The 25818-nt window shown below is 35.8% G+C and overlaps 1 protein-coding gene across 1 annotated transcript in view; it reads right to left on the reverse strand.

Moving 5' to 3' along the window:
• The window catches only part of LOC134534392 (DNA-binding protein D-ETS-3), a 152497-nt gene that overhangs the window by 77290 nt on the left and 49389 nt on the right, over positions 1–25818 (reverse strand). Inside the window, exon 10 of the mRNA XM_063372857.1 lies at positions 6086–6275. Within this exon, the coding sequence (XP_063228927.1) occupies positions 6086–6275 (190 nt within the window). The remainder of the gene's footprint in view (positions 1–6085; positions 6276–25818) is intronic.

The following is a 25818-nucleotide window of genomic DNA, read 5'->3' on the forward strand; positions in this document are numbered from 1 at the left end:
AAACTACTGGAATCTTCTTTAAACTTCTGGTACATTTGAGGAACTTTATGTATTTCTCCTATATTACAAAAGGTCACAAAACATTTTCTAATATTCCGTGCAATGAAAAGGTTTCGGATGTTTTTAACGCAATGCATCCAGCATTTAATAGCTCAGAACGAATTTCATATATTGCTTGCCTAGATAGTTACGCATTTTTGACCCACAAACCCAATTTTGCATCCCTTGTACGCGATTGTATGCAAATTTGCTTTAAACCAATGTTTAAGATTATATTCCGATGGTATAGAATAAATTCGAAAGAATTTGATAGTAAGGAAATTTATTTGTTTTTTAAATTTCAACCCCTATTTTTTAAGTAATAGTCCTTTTTATCAAAAATTGTTTCAGCCAAATATTTAACAATTTTATATTACACTTAATGAAAATATTATCCAATTTTAATCTCTAGTGATTGTTTTATTAATACCCCAGCAAAAGTGATTATTTGTGTAAAAATTTAGTCCAAACAAATATTTTAAAAATATTTAGAAATTTTTAAAAAATAAGTATGGTTTCGATAGTGTAAATGGTACTGATTTGTTTTAACACGTGACAGTAATTGGTAGACGCCTAAAGGACCAGCCGTGACTTCCAGGCGAGTCTGACAGGACGCTACCAGCGTGGTACAGGGATCTGCATGCAGGGGTGACTTGCGGTCCCCTCGCGCCAGGCTCCCCTCGGTCGCGGCTCAGCGCCCCGCCTCGCTGCTGTGTGCACTGTCACGCGACACGCTGTTTGCTCACACATAAAGCTGACGATCAGCCCGCGCCCTCACCCCTGGTCACCCCTGGTCACCCCGCAGCCGCGCGGCCGCTGTCCCACGAGGCGACAGCGCGTGGGCCTTTCACCCGCGCGTCTTACATTACCTGCACGGCCACTCATTACAGGCACTTCATTCAAATAAACTAACACTAACACTATAACGTTTACTTTTTTTTGACAAAAATGCTCGCCTGTCAAAAGATAGGCTATTTATTCCAACTTGCAGATTTCATGAAATGTTGGTTGCAAAATACGAAAAGAAAATTCTATGTTTTTAACTTCATTAAAATATCTGTAAAATTGGTGGTTCAAGTACAGTCCTGTACAGAATTTATGACGTAGGCTAATAATATTTACTGAAAATGTGCAGTATCAGCACCGATGACAGCGCCACGACACAAACCCTACACGGTGGCGCCACGTAAATCTTACGACTCGCGTTTAAAAGGTACCTGGTTCTAGTCATGGTTCCGCCATACTGATTATTGTTTCCTGTGTATTCTCTGCATCTATGGAGTAATTGAGGGAATATTCTCTCGCAGTGCGACCTGGCTGGCTCCGTGCATAGCGCCTGTCGTCGCCCCGCGAAACACTGTCTCCCATCGCGAGTCAGTTCTGACTTCACACGCGGTGCAACCATTCGGTTTTTCAATTATTCTTCAACAATATTTACTGGGATCTGTTTTTAAAAAAAACGCGTGATAATGTATATGAACGTACACGGTATCAAATATAATTTTAAAAGCAAGATCAAAAGGAAAATCATAAATCATCCACTACATAAAACTGTTTAAAGTATTTCAATCAAAATATCTAATAATCTAGGCCAGTAACTAAACACTACATTTCAAAGCTGTAAAATTAAAGATTTTTCCCCATCAGCGGAGACTTTATTTGATGAATTCCTGCCTGAGAATACAGTTCTTTCAGCAGAGATATACACGAGTGACCTTCTGGACAAGTAAGTAACGCCTGGATAAATGCCATAGCAAACACGACTCGCATGAATGTAATCACTGTTTCCAAGATTATGCTGCAATCTGCGTCCAAGGTTTCACTGCACGGCCAATCTGTGCCCTTACTGCATACCACACTCCAAGACTACAAATTATAATTATTTTTATTTACTAATGAAATGTCATTAGTATATTTTTATTCATATATTATGTTAAATTCAAAATTTGTTATTTTTAAGTTATTTGTTGCTATATATATGCAATTGCCTATATACCAATACATATTATCAGATAAAGTCCCCCCGCCGCGTCTGTCTGCTTGAACGCGATAAACTCAAAAACTACCGAACGGATTTTCATATGGTTTTCACCAATCTACGGTGTGATTCGTGAGGAAGGTTTAGGTATATAATTCATTAATTTTTTGTCTGAACTGGCTGAATGTGGGAATGATTTAATGCAAGATTTCCGTCTGGTAAACATACAAACTTGAGTGTCATTTCTCTATGGCCACCGACAGCTCGGCCTACTGACGTGATGCCTGGAGAAAAAAAAAAAAAAAGATACCCGTGGTTCAGGTAATTCCTTAAAAACATAGATTTGTTATCGTTTATTTATCTTTGCTTATTTATAACTTAATAATATTGTAAATGTATTACGTCTTAAGTTTATATTGTTCCTTTTTGTTTTTTGTGTGACACTTAGTCATGTATTATTTTTAATGATACTTATCATATTTATAATTCCACTTTTTCACTTTTACATATAAATTTATATTATTTTCCATTATTTTTTCACCTTTTATCTGTTTTCAATTTTAGGTTAGGTATCTGTATATGTTTTTATGTTTGAATGTTATGAGCAATCTTCCGAAACTACTGATCAAGTTCTAACAATTCTTTCACTAATATGAAGCTGCATTTGTCCCTGAGTGCTATAGGCTATTTTTTATTTTGCTAAAGATAAGATTTCAAAAAATCTCAATACCTGTAATTGAAGTCAGAAAATGTGTCTGGTATAGGTACATGCTACCTGTGAGCGTAATTTCTCTACGGCCACCAAGCCATTACTTTTTCTTTCACTAACCCTTGTACGGTGGTATGTCAACTGGGACCACTAGTTTAATTTACAGCCGAGCGGTAAAGCGCGTGTTTCCCTACAGTGGACTCATCGCGCGTTGTCTATCTTTGAGTTTTACACAGACATCTTAATGTTCGCTGTTGGTTACAATTATTGTATGCATTATTTTTTTCAATAAGGATGTGGAGTTCGTATTTTTGTATGTTCTCCTTAGGTAGATAGGTACTTATTTTCAGATTAAAATTTAATTGTAGAGCTCCTTTTTCTTTGAGTGAATTTTATCTGATTTTTAGTTTTTAGGTTTACACAACTAATCATTCCTCAACGAAGATCAAATATAGGACGCAGTACGTCCACAGCCAAAATATTTCGTTTGTTTCGAACTAACGAAAATGATGAAGAGAGGACCATTATGATTGGACCGTGGAGACATGTTTCCCATAGAGTTGGACAGTCGCTTGTCCTCAGACCGTGACAGGCAGTTGTTTCAAGTAGGTCATTCTTAATAAACTATGTGTTTTGGTGCAAACTGTGGACGAATTGATTTAAAAGTTATATCCCGATATTAGTAAGATAACCACTAAGACACTAAATTGGGTTCATAAAGGGCTATACTATCACCTACAAATGAGCAAGTTATAAAATAAATGATTTGATTATTTTCAATATTCAAGTATCGTCACAAATATACTACTCAGTTGACACAGTCGCGGATAGGGAGGAGGCAGGTCATTATCCATCTCAATTTTTGAATTCTTTGATGCCTTTCGGAATTCCTCCTCACAAATTAATACTAAAAGTAGGTTCACCTATTATATTACTAAGAAATTTATACCCACCTAAACTGTGCAACGGTACGAGACTCAAAATAGTTAATTTAATATTTTTTTTTGATCGAATGCACAATATTAACTGGCTACAGAACTGGCGGAACTGTTTTGGCCTACCCTCAGAGTGGCCTTTTCAGTTCAAACGGCTCCAACTTCCATTTAAATTAGTATTTGAAATAATATAGCAAAAGGTCAAACTTTGAAAGTTGCTGGAATTGACATAAAAACTCAATGCTTTTCACGCGGCCAATTGTATGCTCCCCTGTCACGTGTACCATCTAAACATATGTTCGTTTCTACGCATAATCCGGAAGAAATTCTGTGCTCTTTTCGTAAAAGGGGTTAAGTCCAAAATCATAGTTTTGAGAAAATCGAGTATTGAAAATTATCAGGTTTCTTGAAGTCAGTTTTTTTAAGCTTTATTAACTGCTTTAGAACTTTGGAAACTCATTATTGTTTTAAGATAATGTCTCTAATCTCCCTTATCAATTTCGCAAACTTGCCTGTGATAATAACTCATTTTTAACTATTTTTGACTTTAAGCAACGAGCACAGAATTATCAATGTTAATTTTACCCTCATGCTTGACGCAAAATGATGATAGGGCACTACAACAGAAAACAAATGTAGGCCGGGGTGGGTTGCTAGTATATATATATAATAATTGATACTATCAAAAATCGGTTGAAGGTACAACATGAAAACGTGCACGTCATGAAAGTTGACTGAGGAAGTAGCACGAAGGGTGGGGGAGGCGACAGACGGGCTGATGCGGTGTGGGTATGCGCAGGTCGATAGTGGGCGGGGCATGGCGGGGAGGGAACACCAGTGGCTGCGGTGAGCTGCGCTGCAGCCCGCAACACACACACAGACATTTAGCACCTGAAATAATTCTACAAGACTATTGCGTCACTTCCCCGTCTGTGGATACTTGAGACAAGAGTCGTAATGTGTAGACTCCACAATCCTCTACACACTCAGGCAAATGCCACCTGCACATTGGCTATTGACTCGTGACACCTGTCAACTGGGACCCTTGCGATTCGATACTTTTTTGGTTGAAGGTTTTTCATTGGCTCAAAGTCCTTCAGATAAACTGTGAGTCAATCACAGAAGCAATATAAAGATACAGGTGTTTGGATTATAGCATATCATGAAATGAACCCGCGAATTTTTCCGGTCTCCAGTAATGTGCTGCTACAAAAGTTGAAAATGTGCATGTTTTTATATAATCATGCTTGTGTGATGATATTCAGCTCTTTTCAGTTCACAAAACAATAATTAAGCTGATTCATTTAAAGATTTTACATTTACGACGTATTTTTATTGCATGATAATTCCTATCTTAAATTTTGCCAACTCAACCGGATCTATGATTCATTCTTAAAAGTATTTAAATACAGTTAGCAATGCTTTTCCAATATTGATGTTATCATGGCCCTTGAAATCCGCGCGAATGCAGGAGATTAATGTTACAGTTTTTGTAGTGCTAAAATATATGTTCTTATGTCTTAATATTGAAAGGTTTATGTGATTTACGTTACTTTGATTATATTCTTTTAAATGTCGAATTCTTGCCGGATGAAAAACCGGTTCATTATATAGGAATGGTTAATTACCTCAATTTATTTTTTTCCGTACTATGGCAACATGTTGAGTAATATTATCAAAACAATTAATCAATTCCTAACAGAGAAAATATTTTAACTTGAGTAATATGATTAAGTTAAGTGTTTGCAAAATTCACAATTTTGTTAGTTTAAAAAAAATAACATACCAAATTTATTCACACGGTAAATCAGTCTTTTTAAGCTATGTAGGCTTCCCCTTAAGTGTTTCTGGCATAGAATGTGTTTTCTGCCACCTCTTCATTTTATATATATCTGGTATGCATATTCTATCAATAAATTATTACAGTTTTACTAAATTACTACACACTTTACCAAATGCAAAAATAGATTTCTTTTCGCTTCATTTCCCCCCCCCCCTAATTTTTGATATTAATCGATTATTAATAAGGTGTTTGATTTTAATTTATACTGTATTAAATAACGTATAAACTTTATTTAATTAAAATTATAACTTTTAGACAATTAAAATTATTTTTTATTAGATTAAGACTGTAAATCATTCAAATTAAAGTTTTTAAAGTAAAAAAAAGGGGGGTTGTCTGTAAAGTCGGTCTACGGACGATAATTTTACGTGATAACGTCATAAGAAAACATTGATGAAAAATTGAATACTTTTTAATAATAAAATATTATTTACAGTTTTTGCAAATTTAATTTAAATAATTTGTTTAAATATAATCACGAACAATTAGATTAAGAGCCCGCCTTAACCTGTTTGATATTATAGAATATTTTGTCGCCCGGTGGTTGGCCGGTTGTTGCGAAGGCGAGATGAGCCACGCACCTGAGCGCCCTGCTCAGCTTGTCGTAGTTCATGTTGGGCTTGCTCTTGCGCTCGCCCCAGCGCCGCGCCACCTCGTCCGGGTCCGTCAGCTTGAACTCGCCGTTGGTGCCCTCCCACGTGATGCAGTTGGCGTTGGAGGAGTCGGACAGCAGCTCGAGCAGGAACTGCCACAGCTGGATCTGGCCCGAGCCTGCAACACGCGCCCTGCTGCACTGCCGCTCCCGCGCTCCCGCCTTATTCATCATGTAGTTGTAGGTCTGTGTTGAACATTATTTTAAACATTAGACAACAATCATGTGTTTTTTTCAGTGTAGCTGTGCTACAACCGAATGTTTTAACAGCAAGAAATTAAGTTTCCACAAAAGTAGAACATAGTATGAAAATTTAAAAGGGCGTAACTACAAAAAAAATCTGCAAAAATATATGTTATATTTAAAAGAAAAATATACAATTTAAAAATAAAATTATAACCTTTAAAGATATTAGCACATAAAAAATAAAAACAAAGATGTTTGAAAGTGCGTCAGTACAAAAGTGGAAATATCATCAAAAGATTCCCAGGGTCGCAAAATTATATATCAAAAAAGGGAATAAGTTTTTACGGTTTTTTTATTTAAAGCTAAACTTTCTGAGATATAAGCTTTTATAATCATTTTAAGAACAGATTTTCGTAAGACACACCTTTTATTTAATAATTAAGGCGTGCACCACTGACGTAGCTGTATTTTAAATGTTACTATATTGTACACTTCCACTTTCTATTTTATACACATCTCTATGGAGTAGGCTAATATTTGTGCTTCATGAATCGTCTCCAAAATATATATTCTCTTTAGCGTTACAGAGTCAGTGAGTCAATGATAGCGTAACTATATATAATTAATATGAACACGTGTATAATATTAATTATTTAATTTAGTAATATAATATAAATGAATTTTAATTAATAATGAACATCAGTCGATATTATGAATGTCTATTCTAGTTTTCTGTGTATGTAAGTCAGTGAGGGGCTGTTGCGCTACTAAGTCCGCCTCTGCTCTTCGTGGGCACGAACCTGTCCTCCCTCGAGGGCATGTCGTTCCGTGCTCATGGCTTTGCGTTCCGAATTAAAAATAATTAAATTACTTTATTTAATTCAAAATGCCAATATAGGTAATAATAAAAACGACTGGAGTAATATTTTAAATGAGGTTGGTAAAATTCAAATAAATTAATTTATTTAAATTTAAAACACAGTACTTAATAGGTTTTAATATAAATCTGTGTATAAAATTAATTATTAAATTTAGATGAATAATCAAGTTAGATAGACTATTAATTATTATTAAAAACAATGAACACACTTAATTTAAATAATAATGTAATCATTTATAAATTGTAATGCAAATAAATCATACTTGCGAAAAAATAACCTCAGTTGTATAAATACCCTTGAAAATACACTTAAAAAAAATTAGAAACACAATTTGCTTTCACTAATATTCACAATAAATAAATGTTTTTAATTATATGGACCAGTATTCAATATCATTCACTTAAATAGGTATATGATTAAAAAGCATATATATATTTTATTTATATATAGCCATTTTTAATCATATAAATTTTTGTTTCATGCTGCGCGCGCATCGTATATATTCACTGTCATTATTAACATAACGTGCCTAAAAAGTATAACATAACCTCACTTATGTATAATTTGTATGTAGCCTGTTTTCATCCTGTCAATTTTTTTGCATGCTGCGCGCGCAAAATAAAATTTTACTCTCATTTTTTTCCATAACGCGCCCAAAGAAGTGTAGGCCTATCTTCAAAAAAAATTGGTTGTCTGTAAAGTCGGTGTTTAATGTGACAACGTCATAACAAATCACTGATGAAATGATTGATCCAGAAGAAAAGGAAATATCATATTCGGCCTGAGACTGAGCCGTAATAGGTTTTTGCAACCAAACCATTTAGGCATTAAAAATATTATATTCTTTGAGTAAGAATTTTAATTTTTAATTTTTCTATCTTTTGTATGATAAAATATACCTCTGCATACTTTTATGAATAAAATTGAATCATTTTTTTTGAATTATCACTATTTTGTATGGATACAAAGGAGTGAAATGAAATGTACAATTTAATTAATACATTTACTTTTATTTTCATTCATTATTCAAATATATTTATTACTTTTGAAATGTTACTTGCGTCGTATTAATTTTTACAAATAAAAAAAATTCTTGCTTCTGCCGGGATTCGAACCGACAACCTTACAATAGAAGATAATGCCGCTGATCGCTCACCCACGAGGCCATAGTCGATAAATAATAGTTTCAGATGTTATGTATATATTTATAAAAATTTTGTTCACAGTAGGGGAATAATATTATTTCGTTTTTATAACTAGATTTTATAACAAATACGCATCCCAAATACACCAAACTTATTTATAATGTGTTACAATATTTTTTAAAACATTGTGCAAAAGATCCCGGTTGTAATTTGCATTATTATGTGCAAATGTAAAACACCATTGTTGGTTAAAACGTATTTGAATATTCAATATTACTTTAAAATAACTGTACCGATTGTGCTGAAAATCGGTGGACAATCGTTAAATTACATAATATTAATAATTCAAACGACGAAAATATGATTGAAAAGTCAAATCGATGGTCGTTCCAATCGAGTGGAAGAGAGATGCCACGCATGCATACAATGAGCAAATAGGACACATCCGTAGTGGGACATCCGTAGTGGGACACATTTTCGTGCGTGCAGCCGGCGTTCATCGATTTATTAGACGTTGTCACGTCAAAAAATTTTCATTAAATTTGAATTCAATAATTTATTCCTTACGTAATATTAGTTAGCTGTAAGACGCCTAAGGCACCCACTGAAGAATTATGAATATTATAAACACTTTTATTTAATATATACGAAATGATTATAAAAAAATCAATTAATTTTAATATATTTTAATATTTTGGAAGCGCATTAATTGATTCTGGTATTCAATAATCTTCCTTGCTGTTAACTGATTCAATATACACTTTCACTTGACTTGCAACTTTTGATCGTGACAAATCAACATAAAGTTGGTCGTATGAAGATATATTGAAGAATAAAATATGTATTTCATATTTCATTGCATATAATGGTGATATCGACCAAAAAGGAAAGACCTTTAATCGATTTATGATGAACGAAAATTAAGACAAAGAGTGTGCGCATGCGCTTGATTCAGGGAATAGATATAGGTATCCCATACAGTCACATTTTTTGTGGACACGATAGCTGCCATAATGTTTCACAAATCACTTCTAAATTGATACATAAAATAGTCTATAGTAGTGGAAAATATCGGTCGATTTCGTTAATGGGTAATATCCGACCAAAGGGGTAGAAATTGGAAAGGTAGTATTGAAGAACAGAAAAATCGCTTAAACTCCCAATGATGAATATCACATCCGTTTGAACGTAGTATAACTCATAGGAGTAATACCAAACACTTTTGTCAAAACAGTTATAGAAACGACCAACCACAACTGCAGGGGTGGAAAAAACAAGGGTTGGAGGACAAAAAAACTCTGTTCGCAGGCACTCCACCGAATTATTTCAAATTGCTTGTAAATTTTACAATTTGTATATAAAACAATATTTAATATGTCAAACTATTGCTACAAGGGGTTAATAAAAGGGGTAGAAATTTAAAAAAATCATAAAATCAGTACTTTGTACACTATTAAATCCATTACTCTTTATTGTGAAACCTTAAAATATTATATACAACTTTCGTACGAAATTAATTTTTGTATGACCAACCATTACTGCAAGGGGTATAAATTAACAGGGGTTGAAAGACAAAAAAAAATCATAATAGCTACCCTTATTATGCACAGTTTTAAATACGTTCTAACAGTTTGAATATTGTATAAATATTCAAAATCCTCCTTCTGAAACAATTGTTTATACGACCAGCGATAACTGCAAAGAGCGGAAAAAACAGAGCAGGAAGAAAAACAAATCATAACTCCCATAGTAAGGACACAATCGAATCGGTTCAAATAGTGTGTAAATCTATAATTTTTGTCTGAAACAATTTTTGAGGAGATGAGTAGTAGTATATAATAACCGGTACTGGCCCTGGCATTTGGCTGTGCAGCCAGGGGAAGCCTTCCATTCACAGACGAGAGAGACAAACCCCCGATCGTGCATCTTCGTTTTTTTTTTTGTTCATTGTAAATAAATATGACGGTGTTGATAAAAAGATACTAATGGTCAATTAAGTTAGGTTAGCTACATTAAAAATACTTTAAATCATTGTGGACGGTTGATTTGGTTAGGATAGCTACATTAAAGATACGGAAAAAAAGCATGAACTTCGGGGAACTTCGGGTTTTGGCTTTTACGTCTGTGAAAAGAAGGCTTCCCGTGGAGCCAGAGACGATGTCAGCCATCTTGGATTATGACGACACGACAGTCATCATGGATGACCTTGACAAAAATTTTCAAAAATTACAAAACTGATCCAAAATTGTCAAAAATTTGCCCAAAATTCGCCAAAATCCGTCAAAATTTATAGTTAAAAAAAAGTCAAAATATCTAAAAAAAATAAAAAATAAAAAAAAATAGAAACAAAAATATGTTTTAATTCGAGGGAAAATTTCCGGTTTTGAGGGAAAGGCCGTCCCTGGTCCAGCGACTTGATTGGGAATCGTAGGTTAAAAAGTGTTTTCTACATCTTCTACAATTTTTCAGATAAAAATTTCGCACTTGGCTTGTTTGCTGCAGTTTTACAACAGAAATCATCTGTCAGATTAATATTGTAGAAAAAATATTGATAAGTATTTTATTTTACGTTTTTAAAATTAAGGAAAACCGAAAAAGTGGTCTAAAAAACAGGCTGTAAGATATACAAATATTTAGAGCCAGTACTATTTTTCCTTCTAAAGTAAAAATAAAAAAAGTAAGCGGTGGCATACTGCCAACAAGAAATATTTCGTATTTTGCATTTTCAGCTATTTTTTCTGGCCGCGAGTAGGTTCACTTGCGCCTGTCTTGCGCGCGGGAGCATGCAACCGGCTGTCGTGTTGCCATTACTTCGGACCCATCCTCGGCTAACGGAATCTGACCCCACCTCCTCCGTGCCAGTAAATAATCTGAATGGTACGGAGTACTGTGTCAACGACGATAAGAAAGCTAAGAACAGTGCTATCAATTCAGAGACGCATGGATGTGCTGCGAAAAGCGAAAGGTTTGAAGAGAAGGTGAACCCAAATTTTTTATAGTTTTAATTATTTTTTCCATTTACTTTAAAGTTAGTTTGGGTAAAAAAATATTTTGTGCCATAATGTGCTTTACAAAAACTTCCACTTTTTAAAATTTGAAATGTGTTCAAGTGACGCTTTGTAAACTGAACTATCCTGATTCAAGAAATGCGTTTATTTTTATGTAAGTATAAGTTAGGTAAAAAATCCTCAGCTTAAAAGTAAGAGTAAAGAAACTAGAAAACAAACTGGAAAATTAGATTTGGTAAGCATGAAAACAAGTTAATTTTCAACCGACTTAAAAAAAGGAGGTTCTCAATTCGGTTGTATTGTTTTCATTCACGTGAGTATTAAGCTGTCCAAGCCAAATTGTTAGTTACAATTAACCAACTTTTAAACGAATTGCTGATTATAAAAATATTGTGCCTTACAATTCAATATATATTATTTCAGTTCCTATGTGTAAGACTTAAAAAATTAACATGGCTACGTATGGGAATTCAACCCATATTCAGCGGCAAACTTAATTTCTTAGCACCTTTCGTTACTCCGTCAATAATTTTTACTTAATTCGTCTACCGTGAGAATCTCAGTGCACTAGCTGTGAGATAGTTTCTCTCTTACCCCCCCCCCCCTCCTTTTTTTGTTGGAGTTCAAGACAAGGTGAACCAAAAGTGGAAACTTGAAACTTTTACCTTAGATAGGTTAAATATATTTTCCATATTTTGGAACAGCTTAGATCCGCTGTGCGAAAAGTTTCATAATGGATTTCATACTCGCATGCTAAGGTTTACATTAAATAAAAGGCTCAGTAGATTAAGCAGCTGGTAGGTACATATACCATTGTACATTTTAAGTTATTCTGTTCTTCGGAGGAAAAAGAATAATAGTAAATTTTAGATGACTTTCTGAATGTAACTTAAAGATAAATCCCTTTATCAGGCATTATTTTGTTTTTACTTAGGAAGCTACATTGAATGAATCCACATAGCAATGAGACAACAGTTTGAAAATCTTATAAGTTGCCTAAAAATGAGTATTTAATTTAATTTTAGTATACCAATATTAGTCACAAAAAAATGTAAAATGTTTTGGGGTGTGTGGATATTCGTAAACACGAATAATTGCGCAGTTATTTATGAACTATTCACATTCGGAAGTCAAATATCAAAGATTAAAATTGCGAATATTTACAGGCACATCTGTAGTTGCTGGTTGTTATTCAGGTGAAGCCAAACTTCTCTTTTTTTCATAAGATATTATAGTCGTCATTGCTTATTTGCCGATATACAGTAGACTCTTAATCATACGACACTTCACGATTCCAGGTAAAAGCATCGTTATTGTCATTTAGACTAGTTTTGACCATCCCCGATCTAACCTAATAAAAACATTTTTTTTTCTCTTGAATCCGTATTCAACATTCTCTAGCACGAAAATAATACACTGTTATATCTAACTATTTATTTCCCTAAATAGATGGCTATCTTATGAAAAAAAAAACTGATAGCCTACAAGTACATGTAGGACCTGAATTGATACCAAAACAAGCCGTGACACGTGACCGTTCGTCTGGCAGCTAGCAACTGCGGGAACAATATCAGCATTCAAATAATGCAGGGTATATTTCACGCAATGTTACCTCAATACTGTGTGTACGGCAGTCCTCACCGCCGCTATGTGCCCAGTCGTATTGTGACGCTCCGCAAAAAGGTTGTATTTTTCGTTATGATATTACGTGGAAGTAAAAATGGCAGTTACAGTTATAGACTCTGGTTTATACCTACTGATTACTTTTTGGTAACCAATGAACGTTTTAAGATAATCACGTTTTAAATAGCGAAACTAAATAGATTTACATACAAACACATTTATAAATATACGCGTCACAATATGATAACACCATCGCTTAGCACTCGCCGCCCACGACCGTGCTACCACATTCGTGAAATGTCAGCCTTCACTTGACACTCATGGAAAGAGATCTACGGAACTATCAGGAGATTGCCGCTACTTTCGGGCAGCTGGAGGAATGTCTGCCTCAAGTGGTGTATGTATGTACGTGTGAGGGCGCCCAGTGACAACACGAAACGAAGCGCTGAATCTCAAATACTAGCTACTCTTCAGTGGGCCGTCGACCTTGGGTAGATAACACAAGCTGCTGGTAGTATAGTTCTCTTGAAGAGGATCTCAACACGCGGCACCCATGAGTGCAACAAGTTTTCCAGCCTACTTCCTTCAAATTTTACAAATTCTCCACTCCCCCCCCCCCCCCTCCGTTATTCATTGCGGTCATGGAATTTGGATTTTAATTTTAATTTTAAAAAGTACAACACTTCACTTCTTAATATTTCTATCTGATGAATGTGCATATTAATGATGTTTACATTGATTCAATAGTTAATAAACATGGTACAATTTTCACTTTGTCTGCAAAAGTTAATATAGTATTACTATTTTCACTAGATATGTTCTGTATTGTTATGTATCCATCTAAGTGAAAATGTAAGATAAATTTCCGACTTTGAAATTATTCGCAATAAATTAAAAAAAAAAAAAATTCCTGTTCGATTCAAAAATTTTCGACCACCAAAATCCACTATTCGCACAACCATATAATGTGATAGATTTGTGTAGTGAAATATGTGTACATGTGATTTGCATAACTTTTCTTAACGCTATTACTACAATGGTTTTTATTTTGTTTCGGCAAAGACAACTTTCCAAGAAAATGATAGAAAATGAAAAAAAAAAAAAAAACTAGCTATTGCCATAGGGAACGTAGAAAATGATACACCACATATTAGTGTCGTAGGGGACGGCGGCTGGAATAAGAGGACTGACTGACATAGTTTCAATTTAAGTGGAGTGGTGAGTTATCTTCCTGTTAACACCAATGCTTACTCTATAGTCTGTTGTTCACCAAATAAAAATTTCAGTACTTATAACATCCAGTCAAAATGTGCATGTTATCTTTTTCTTTTCTTTTAAAGAATTGCATTATCGGAGCCGAAACAAACCAACTCTTGTACCTGGGAGTGAAAAGGAAGTATTGCTTCGCATGCGAATTTGTAAGACTCAAAAACAAAAAGGTGAATGAACATCTTTTCTTTAAAAAATATAGTGGTCCAAGCACTGTAATGGAACAAACTATAATAGTAGAAGGGTTCTGCGGGAGTGTTGAGCAGCACTTGTTAAAATACTTACTTTGGTGACGGAGATTCAGTGTTTACTCTAGAATAAAGCAGCGAGTTCCTTACGGAAGGGAAGTCATAAAAATTGACTGTGCAAACCACATTGTAAAAAAAAAACATTTTCACAAATTTTCCAGAAATATGTCATTTCCACCTTCTGCGCGTCGTTTGCTTGAATCAAGAATAGTAAGATTAAAATCCGGCGCTAGAAAAGCAATCAAAATTGCTGGAACATCTCTTGTTGGTACATGTGTCGTTCGATTGAAACTTGACATAATAAATGGTCCTCACCATGTATTCGGTTGTCACGAAAACTGCCTTGTAGAATACTAAAAAAGAAAAAAAAATCCCAATGAAAATTTTGTGACATTGGTGAAAGAGTCGGGGATTATGGAAGCTATTTAAAAGGCTCTTGATCCTATGGTAATGAAATCTGATAGACTCGTACTTAACAAAACTAAAAATCAGGTTGAGCGATATATGAGTATGGTAGCTAAGTTTTCAGATGGAAAACGGGTAAACTTTGCTAAAAGAGGCTCTTATCACGCTCGTTGTATGAGAGCTGGACTGGCCCATGTCAGAGGTCCTAGGTGGCACTTCATACCATGGAAAAACAAATTTGGTCGAAGACCAGAAAAGTACTTCCAAACAGTTTTAAAAATTAGCTGTCTCCAGTATGAAGATGGCCATCCAAATAAAAAGAGACGACCAAACAACACTCCTGGTCCTGATTTGGAGTATGGTCCAAGTGCTGAAGTCATTTTGTGTCCTGAAGACGTGTTGAGTCCTAAAGAACTTGATACCAAAGATGAAGTTTATCCTCGAAAACCTGAATCGGAATGCAACAACATTAAAAAATATTCATGAGTTGGAAAGAAGTTCTGTTGGTCAACACGAGAACACTAAATGGAGGGATGCTCCTATGAACAGACTTACAGCATATAGTTTCGGTTTTGTGGTAAAAAGAACACATACCACATCCTGCCACTGTCTAGTAAAATAAATTTTGTATCACAAAGAGATAAATTCCAAAGCCATTCAGTTTGGACGAGTTAACGAAAATGTGGCTAAGAATATGTATTCCAAACGAAAAAATGTCGAAGTCGAAGTTTGTGGCTTTTTTTGTACACCCAAGCTTTTCATTTCTCGGAATATCTCCAGATGTACTAGTTGCAGACGATGGTTTGCTGGAAGTTAAATGCTTATTTTCAGCTGGGGACGATAAATTAAAGGACTATGTTTCAAAAAAGAAAAAAATACGTGTATCGAAGAAAAACTTAGAGATTTGCGTCTAAAGGAAACCCACATTATTATTATTTTTTTTTTACCAGATTCAAGGTCAACTTGGCGTTTGCAGTAGAAAATATTACGACTTTGTAGTTCATACGAAAAATGATTTCCATTATGAAAGAATTTTGTTCGACAAAGAAATTTGGGAAAAACTCATGCTGTCAAAACTACAACAATTTTTTGCGGAGTGCTTACTTCCAGAGATAGCAGATCCATTAAATACCCGAAGACTAAATGCGCGAGAGCCTGACTTTGTAAAAGAAGCTCAAAAATAACTAAAGAAAAACATAAAACAGATTACTTCAGTTTTGGTTTCCTAAATGTTATGCATGTTTCTTCTGTTTTTGACACAGTCCTAATATAACAGTGTAGATAATATTATGATCATATTTTTATCGTGAAAGCAATAGGATTTTTTTTTAGAATTTGGGTTATCAAACACATAATTTATGTTTATTTGTAGATTAAATTCGAACTTATTATAAATTTATATAGACATCTATTTTACTAAAGTAATATTATGTGTATCGTAGAAGTGAAAGTGCTTGAAAGACTATAATTTCTCTGTTTAAAAACGTATGTCAACATGTTAATTTCAATATTTAATGTTATGCTCAATATGTAATTAATATATTTATTTAAATAGTACACATATTGTATAAATTTTTTAATGGTGTCTTTCAACAGTATCATTAATGTACATACATAAAAACTATCTTTGTGAACTCTCTGTAAAATTACACAAAAAAAACTGTGGCCAGAGTAACATTGTTTAATACAGCATTAAATTTTATATAGTGTTTGTTCCTGTACATTTCAGGTAGTATTTAAGACATTACTTTATTAAAGTATTTAGTACAATTAAAAGTAGTTATTTATTATCGAGTGAAAGGTTTTTTAATCGATTAGAGTTATAAGACTGGGAATTATTTTTTTATTGTTTTCGGTTTATGCTCGAAATTAGACCACAAAATCATACCCGGGCCGAGATTATACATCAGAATCTCTCGCTATAAGCCACTCTTCAAATAGTAACTAAATCCCAAATAAATAAATTGTTTCAGCGAAGAAATTGTAGTTGACAACTGTTTAATTGAAAAGGTATGTAAAATAGCACGCGCACAGCATGTGAAGGCCGTGGATCCCGGCGGAGCTGGTGTCTGGCCGCGAGGAAACATATCGGGTGGCAGGGAGGCAGATAACCAAGGCACTGCGACAGCGGCCAGCGCGCGACTGACGACTTGGCAACCCCGCGCGCGGAGTAAGCCTCGCCGCAGCCGAGCGCTGCACATTCGCGACACCCGCGCGCTCTACCGGATAACGACTGACAGGACTGGCTCTTGTATCCCGTTAATTCTCCAAAAATTAAAAAATTTGGAACTCGAAAAACCTCAAAATACCTTTGCCTTAGAAAGGAGCAAAATTCCGCAAAGAGGCTTAAAGCCTGTATCTACAAGTCTCCAATAAGTCTCTGGCGGCCATCACAGACGAACTTGATCTTGACATTGACCTTGACTCTCAAAATCAAAATCTTTAATTTTTGAAAAAATTATTGCAACAAAATTGTATAGTTATATATAGGTATATATATAGTGCTTACTTCTTATGTTTTCTTACTTAATCGATTTCGGTCCTCGGTTCGATTCCCAGCGAGAGTAAACATCTAATTTATTAATAAAAATGGAAAAATTCTTAAAAACAAATAAAAAAGTTAATATAAATTGCTAACGTCACACCCGTCATCTTGAGTTATGACTTACCATTACAATTATCGTTACGGCAACTATCTAGAAAATTCGTAATTTTTATGCTAGACTAGCTGCAATACCCGGCGTTGCCCGGGCTGAACACAGGGCGTAGTTAGTAATTGTCTTCTTAATTTGAATGTCAAGTGTGAAAATTAATTTATATCATTTTCAGATCCCGACAGACGTTGTTCTGCCAGTTTATATTTATTTACCTGGTCTGTATGTAATTTAGACATTATAAAGCAATATAGAAAAAAGCTGGAAAATAAGAGATTACTAATATTGAAAAGATTCCATTATCTAGCTAATGCTCGGCCTGCATTGTAATGCCTCTTTCAGTTTTGTTTTGTAATATGTTTGAAGTAGTTCCACATATACAAATCATCTATCCATCTCTCTATATATATTTATCTCTATCTACATCTATGTATCTCTCTATCTCTATTTATCTCTTTATATACATATATACTTCCCACTATCTCTATATCTTCTTTATATAAGTCTCTATATAGCTCTATACATCTATAGGTATGTCTTTTTATCTAACTCATTTCATTCTCTATACCTCGCTCTATCTCAACTTATCTCTCCGTCTATATCTCACTCTATATATATATCACTCTATCTCTGTCTCTCTTTTATATTTAAATAAATTGTGTCATGCGTGCGCACTTATACAACAAAAACAGACGAAGTGCCGCTATATAAAATGAAATAAACACATTTTTTGACACTATTCGACTTCCAACTATTGAAAAATAGTTATACTGTCTCGGTAACCTTCATGGGCATGCGCATAACAACTCACCAAAATTTCATCGCAATCGGATGAATGGTATAGGATCGTATACGGCACAAACAAACGAAAATTAAAGACATGACAAACGCATCAAACGATGGCGCGTTTAAAATTCAAGGCAACTCTATTTATTGACGAAGTTAAGAACAAAACCGTTATTAGCGCCTTTATTTTGCTAGCCGCTGCGAGCTCAACTAAGCGGACTGGTCTCACCAAGGAGAAAAATATTAATTTGCCAGACCTTACTATGTGTACGATCGTGTGTCAGACATAGAGAATTTACACTTACTCACTATTTGTATGTCTATGACCTATGATTTTTTTTCAGTTATAAAATGAAATTATCACTTTTTCACTCCCTTAGGGATGGATTTTAATATTAATATGGGGTCTATGTGTTAATCCAGGTTATAAGCTAGCTGTATGCCAAATTTCATTCAAATCCATTCAGTAGTTTTTACGTGAAAGAGTAACAAACATTCATCCATCCATACTTACAAACTTTCGCGTTTATAATAATAGTAGGATATTTGGAAAAAAGATTTAAAATAAATTAAATTAATAACAGTTTAATAAAATTCCACAATCTTGATTCAATACATCACAGTTACACATTTTGTTATGGTATACATCCTGGATTCTAGGAACGTTGCACTTTGGGTTACGCCTGTCATCTTGGTTGTGTATGGTGTGTATGCCACATGATGTGTATGATGTTGTGTATGCCACAATATTTGCAAACAGGTTCCTGCATGCACATTATAGACCCAGTACAGATATAATGTTGACGTAAGCTATCGTGATGGTTAAATACTTTATTACATTTGATACATTGAAACAGTGTTCTTTGTAGTACATTAGTTGGACACCTGCTTCTTTCTTGTCTGCGCACACTTGAAGTGGTAGTGAATGATGCACCACAGTCTATGCACTGGCGCGATGATCGTTCGTCATTCGTTGAAGTCTGCATTGTTAGTAGATGTATTTGGTTCGTTCTGGGACAGGGGAGGAGGGAGGGGGATCCGGGGATCCGATCCAGCTACCTTAAGGCTTCGCTTCATCAGCCATGTTGGATTACGTCACTTCCGCCGGCCATGCACTCACGAAAAAGTGTCCCGTTACGTTCATTAACCATGTACGCACGAAAAAGTGTCCCGTTACGTTCATCAGCCATGTACGCACGAAAAAATGTCCCGTTACAGTAGTAGGAAATAGGGGGTTCAAGGCCAGGCGGAGGATCGAGGATCCGACCTTGACCTTTGACTTTGACCTTTAACTATGACCTTGAACATTGAACTAGACCTTGAACCGAGTCCTTGACCTTTGACCTTGACCTTTGACCTTGACCTTGAAATTTGACCCTGACATTGAAATTCGACCCTGACCTTTAGCCTTGCGATCCTCGATGTTGCCAACCTGATGACGTCATCTAATCCGTATGCTAATCCATATGCTAACCTAACATAACCTAACCTAATCCATATGCTAATCTATGCTAACCTAACCTAACCTAACCTAACCTAACCTAACCTAATCCATATGCTAACCTAACCTAACCTATCCTAACCTAATCCATATGCTAATCTATGCTAACCTAACCTAACCTAACCTAACCTAAACTAACCTAACCTAACCTAATCCATATGCTAATCTATGCTAACCTAACCTATCATAACCTAACCTAACCTAAACTAACCTAACCTAACCTAACCTAACCTAACCTAACCTAACCTAACCTAACCTAACCTAACCTAATCCATATGCTAATCTATGCTAACCTAACCTAACCTAACCTAATCCATATGCTAATCTATGCTAACCTAACCTAACCTAACCTAACCTAACCTAATCCATATGCCAATCTATGCTAACCTAACCTAACCTAACCTAATCCATATGCTAATCTATGCTAACCTAACCTAACCTAACCTACACCTAACTTAATCCATATGCTAATCTATGCTAACCTAACCTAACCTAACCTTACCTAACCTAATCCATATGCTAATCTATGCTAACCTAACCTAACCTAACCTAACCTAACCTAACCTAACCTAATCCATATGCTAATCTATGCTAACCTAACCTATCATAACCTAACCTAACCTAACCTAAACTAACCTAACCTAACCTAACCTAACCTAACCTAACCTAATCCATATGCAAATCTATGCTAACCTAACCTAACATAACCTAACCTAATCCTATTACTGTTGCATGTTTCGTTATGGCAGCCATCTTGGAATCGTGTAATTATTTAGCTAGAAATTCGGGAAAAATCCATAATTCATTAAATAAATCACTCATTAATTTACATATTGATTCGATCAGTTCCTGTCCTTGGTTCGATACTCGACCGATGCAATAATGTTTAATTTTATGTAAAAAATAATAATTTCAATAAACCATGTTCAAAAATTCTTATGAGGCTTAAAATCCTCTACTACCATCATCCTATAAGCCATCATGTCCGCCATCATGGAAATTCATAATTTCAATGCTAGAAATTCAGGAAAAAGTTCAAAATTCATTAAATAAATTTTGTAACCAATAAAATGATTAATTAGATCGACTTAGGTCCTTGGTACGATTCTGGATGCTGAAGAAAAAATAAATATAACAACAATTTAACATAATAGTGACAGGTTCGTAAATAAAACATCGCAAATTCGTTTACAAAATAAATTTTATTACAAAATCTATATTTTACTACAGGATCACTTGCGAAAGCCCTGCATAGGCGTGAAATGACTAATTCTTAGCTCCAATCGGTTTATACTAGACAGAGACCAACCAGAACCTTTACAGACATAGTCCTCCTCTTCTTGACAGAGTTTCTGGATACCGTTTTTAACAGTTTGCTTCACATCGTCAGAACTGTAAATTACTGCAGCCGATGTCTTGAATGCACACTTCCTCACTTCGTCTTCGAATGGATACGACTTTCCATATATACAGTCCAACCACAAGTTCTATTTTTGATGGACCGTTTGTTGCTACATCATCAGTAAGCTGATTGATTATGTCCTCTCTGATATCATCAAGAAAATTACAAATGTCTTTTGACTCACCTAACGTATTTTAGATAATAGTAATCTTTCAATAAATTTTCCACGAAATGCAGACTGCGCCAAGTAGAACCCATTATCATTCACTTGTAATGCACCGAGCACAGTATTAGGTTTATTTTCATGTCCAGACGTTGTAGCAATCGGTTGCTGCACATTGGTTTTCTTGCTTGTACGCTTACGAGTCTCCAATCTAAAGCGAGGAGTCGAAATTTCTACAGGTAGTTCTTCAGTAGACACACGAACTTTACCGTTGCATTTTTTCACATGCCGTCGCAAACTATCAATACGTGTAAACCATTCATGACACTCATCACAGCGGAACTTTATGCGAGATGGATTCTTCTTGCATTTACTCCTCTCATGTCTTCGTGCTACATGAGAAAAAGTGAACGACATATCGCAGTAGCTGCAAGGATACCTTGCTGATGAAGACAATCCTTTCAGACCCGATACAGATACTGACGTTGTCGCAGTTGCGCCATCTCCAGGCATACTCTTATGAACATCAATGCATCGTTGTTGAATAGAAACCTTTACTTTCTACCGAACAGCAGGACCTTTGCATGTCTTCATGTGCGTTTTCATATTATCTTTTCTGGCAAACTGCTTATGGCATTTCTCACAAACAATCATTTTACGATAAAGGTTCTTGACACATTCTCTCTTTTCGTGTCGTCGAGCATTGCTGTTGTTTGTGAAAATCTTGTCACAGTAACAACACCGATGTCCGTTAGTTGTTGAATCACCAGCCATTGAAGTCTCCATCGAGGCTGAAACGAAGTTCGTCATGTTTTCCTGTGAAGCCAGCACCACCGGCATTAAATTCTCTTCTGCTGGTGGTATCACATCTGTTGAAATCTCCTCCAATGTTGACGTCGTCGTTGCCAACGGGATCTGCACCTTCTCCATCGTAGCTGTCGTCAAGGTTCCCGTAGACGATGGTACAACCTCCGAGTTCGACGTTAAAGACGGTAAAGATGCCATCGAGGTCTCAAGAACAGCTAATTGACACGACTTATGCACCAGAAGAAACAAACTAGGTGATCCTTACACCGCCGACGTCAGTAACAAACTGAGCGTCCTGCTGTCTAGGACTCGCTTATATACATGCACCGTATGGAATAATACACTAGTCAAATCAAGAACCATTTACAATAATACTAGAGTCAAATCTACAAATTAAAAAAGAGGATCATTAGATCGAAAAAAAAAAATTCGATCTCGTCAATATACGCCAGGCTCCAAGAGCTACAATTCACGTCATCAGATCAATCTACATTTTGCTCCTATGCTTCAATTGACCATAAGCTGCAAGTCCTTATAAAAATACAAAAAAAAATTAATTAAAAATTAAAAATAAAAACGAAAAAAAAATCAAACATTCTGGCTTGTACTAGAACTCTATATTTGCTCAACAATGAGAAACTTACAAGCTAGCAGAATGTTTGATTTTTTTTTCGTTTTTATTTTTAATTTTTTATTAATTTTTTTTTGTATTTTTATGATATAAAAAAATTGTGGTAGTTTTCTCCGTGTGCTCCTGATTATTCTTGCCAATATTATGATGGTTTTCTCCGTGTGCTCCTGATTAATCTTATCATTATTTTGATGGTTAATCCGTGTGCTTGCGTTCATTCCTGCGGTTTCGGTCAAAGGTCAAGGTCACACCCATCCAAGATGGCCGCCGTGACGTCGCAATCCAAGATGGCGGACCGTGAGAAATCTGAGAAGCACTAGCAGGAAGGACGAACTTTTTTCTCCTTGGATACTATCGAAGCCAACCTCCCTTTGCGATCGATAGTGAGCGTTCCGCATCCCACATTAATGAAATAGATATTATTTACCTGCAAGCAACACGTGGCGTCATCTGTTTACGACAGCCAGAACTACTTGCATCAATTTGCTTTGCATTAGATAACTTAACTCTCGCTGATGAAATATTTCAAAAACTCTATTTAAGAAATGGTTCCAATTGGAGAAAACTTACAGATTCTATCTAACATTAGTCACAGAAGCTACCATGGATCGTGGTTTGTTATCTTCAGCTGAATCGGAAGGAAGCCGCTGTAGATACTGTGGCAAGGATTTTGCCATGAGGAGGAATGCTAGACGTCATGAGGAGAATGATTGTGCTAGAAACCCACTACGCAACATGTTAAGCTGTAATCGTTGTAGCAGGTTGTTAACACGAATTGACAGCTTAAAAAGACATGGTAGAACATGTAAAGTCAAGACTACTTACGGCATAGAGGACACCGATGGATCCACTAGACTAAAGAAGAGTGATCTGCATTACGACAATAATTTTCCTTGTCCTGAGCGTGATGGTATTAGCTCACCCGATCGTGAGGAAGAACATAAATTGAAGGATGCTAATGGCTTCGGGAAGACTGAAACTAATGGCAGTAACAACACCGTGAAAAGTGAGAATACATTCAAGCCTATATTCAGTAGATCCTCCATTCTTTGTAAAAATGATGGACTCCTAAAAAGGAAGCATGAAGACGATGAAGACACTTCGACATCATCGATAGCGAATTCATACGGTAATCTGGGTGAAGAGGATGTGTTCTACAGTGATTGTTACAGTGACTCTGAGGCTGATGACAAAGGCATAGACTGTGATGAAGCACCTAGAGCTGACAAGATCGAAGAATGTGGCGATGTCCTGAGACCGAAACGATGGAAACGTCGTGTTATAATAAATAAATCTGAATATGCTTATTATGTTCACTGGGACGATTGTGATATTAACAGTATTTATAATAAACAACCAAGTAAGATGGTGGTAGAAGAGATTGATTACACATCATGGAAAGATCCAAACATATTGGTTGACCGGCTAAGACTTCTACATGGCTCGCTTTGTGCAGGAAACTATTCGTGCATCAAAGAAATATCCTTCATACTCAAAGAACTGAGGAAAGCTGGCTACATACAATAATGGCTTCTTTTACTTGTATTTGTGTAATGTTGAGAAGTAATTAAATATTGAAAGTAAAAATTTAATGTTTTTATTTCTTGTATTTTGATTTCCAACTAAGCCTGTGTGTTTCCGCTAATGTATGTGTGATCATTCCGTTTCCTGTGTGTACTGTGTGTATAAGTTTCCTTTCCTGTGTGTACTGTGTGTACATTTCGTTTCCTGTGTGTACGTTCTGTTTCCTGTGTGTACTGTGTGTACGTTCCGTTTCCTGTGTGTACTGTGTGTACGTTCTGTTTCCTGTGTGTACTGTGTGTATACGTTCCGTTTCCTGTGTGTGTACTGTGTGTACGTTCCGTTTCCTGTGTGTACTGTGTGTACGTTCCTTTTCCTGTGTGTACTGTGTGTACATTCCGTTTCCTGTGTGTACTGTGTGTATACATTCCGTTTCCTGTGTGTACTGTGTGTACGTTTCGTTTCCTGTGTGTACTGTAGGAACGTTTCGTTTCCTGTGTGTACTATGTGTACGTTCCGTTTCCTGTGTGTACTGTGTGTACGTTCCGTTTCCTGTGTGTACTGTGTGTACGTTCCGTTTCCTGTGTGTGTACTGTGTGTATACGTTCCGTTTCCTGTGCGTACTGTGTGTACATTTCGTTTCCTGTGTGTACTGTGTGTACGTTTCGTTTCCTGTTTGTACTGTGTGTACGTTCCGTTTCCTGTGTGTACTGTGTGTACATTCCGTTTCCTGTGTGTACTGTGTGATCATTACATTTATTGCATGTAAATTGCATGTATTGTGCATACATTGCGTACATTACGTGTTGGAGCTGATGGATCTGTTGGAGCACTTGCAGCTTATGGTCAATTGAAGCATAGGAGCAAAATGTAGATTGATCTGATGACGTGAATTGTAGCTCTTGGAGCCTGGCGTATATTGACGAGATCGAATTTTTTTTTTTCGATCTAATGATCCTCTTTTTTAATTTGTAGATTTGACTCTAGTATTATTGTAAATGGTTCTTTATTTGACTAGCGTATTATTCCATACGGTGCATGTATATAAGCGAGTCCTAGACAGCAGGACGCTCAGTTTGTTACTGACGTCGGCGGTGTAAGGATCACCTAGTTTGTTTCTTCTGGTGCATAAGTCGTGTCAATTAGCTGTTCTTGAGACCTCGATGGCATCTTTACCGTCTTTAACGTCGAACTCGGAGGTTGTACCATCGTCTACGGGAACCTTGACGACAGCTACGATGGAGAAGGTGCAGATCCCGTTGGCAACGACGACGTCAACATTGGAGGAGATTTCAACAGATGTGATACCACCAGCAGAAGAGAATTTAATGCCGGTGGTGCTGGCTTCACAGGAAAACATGACGAACTTCGTTTCAGCCTCGATGGAGACTTCAATGGCTGGTGATTCAACAACTAACGGACATCGGTGTTG

This window comes from Bacillus rossius, chromosome 7 (assembly GCF_032445375.1).
Source record: "Bacillus rossius redtenbacheri isolate Brsri chromosome 7, Brsri_v3, whole genome shotgun sequence".
NCBI classification, from domain to species: domain Eukaryota; kingdom Metazoa; phylum Arthropoda; class Insecta; order Phasmatodea; family Bacillidae; genus Bacillus; species Bacillus rossius.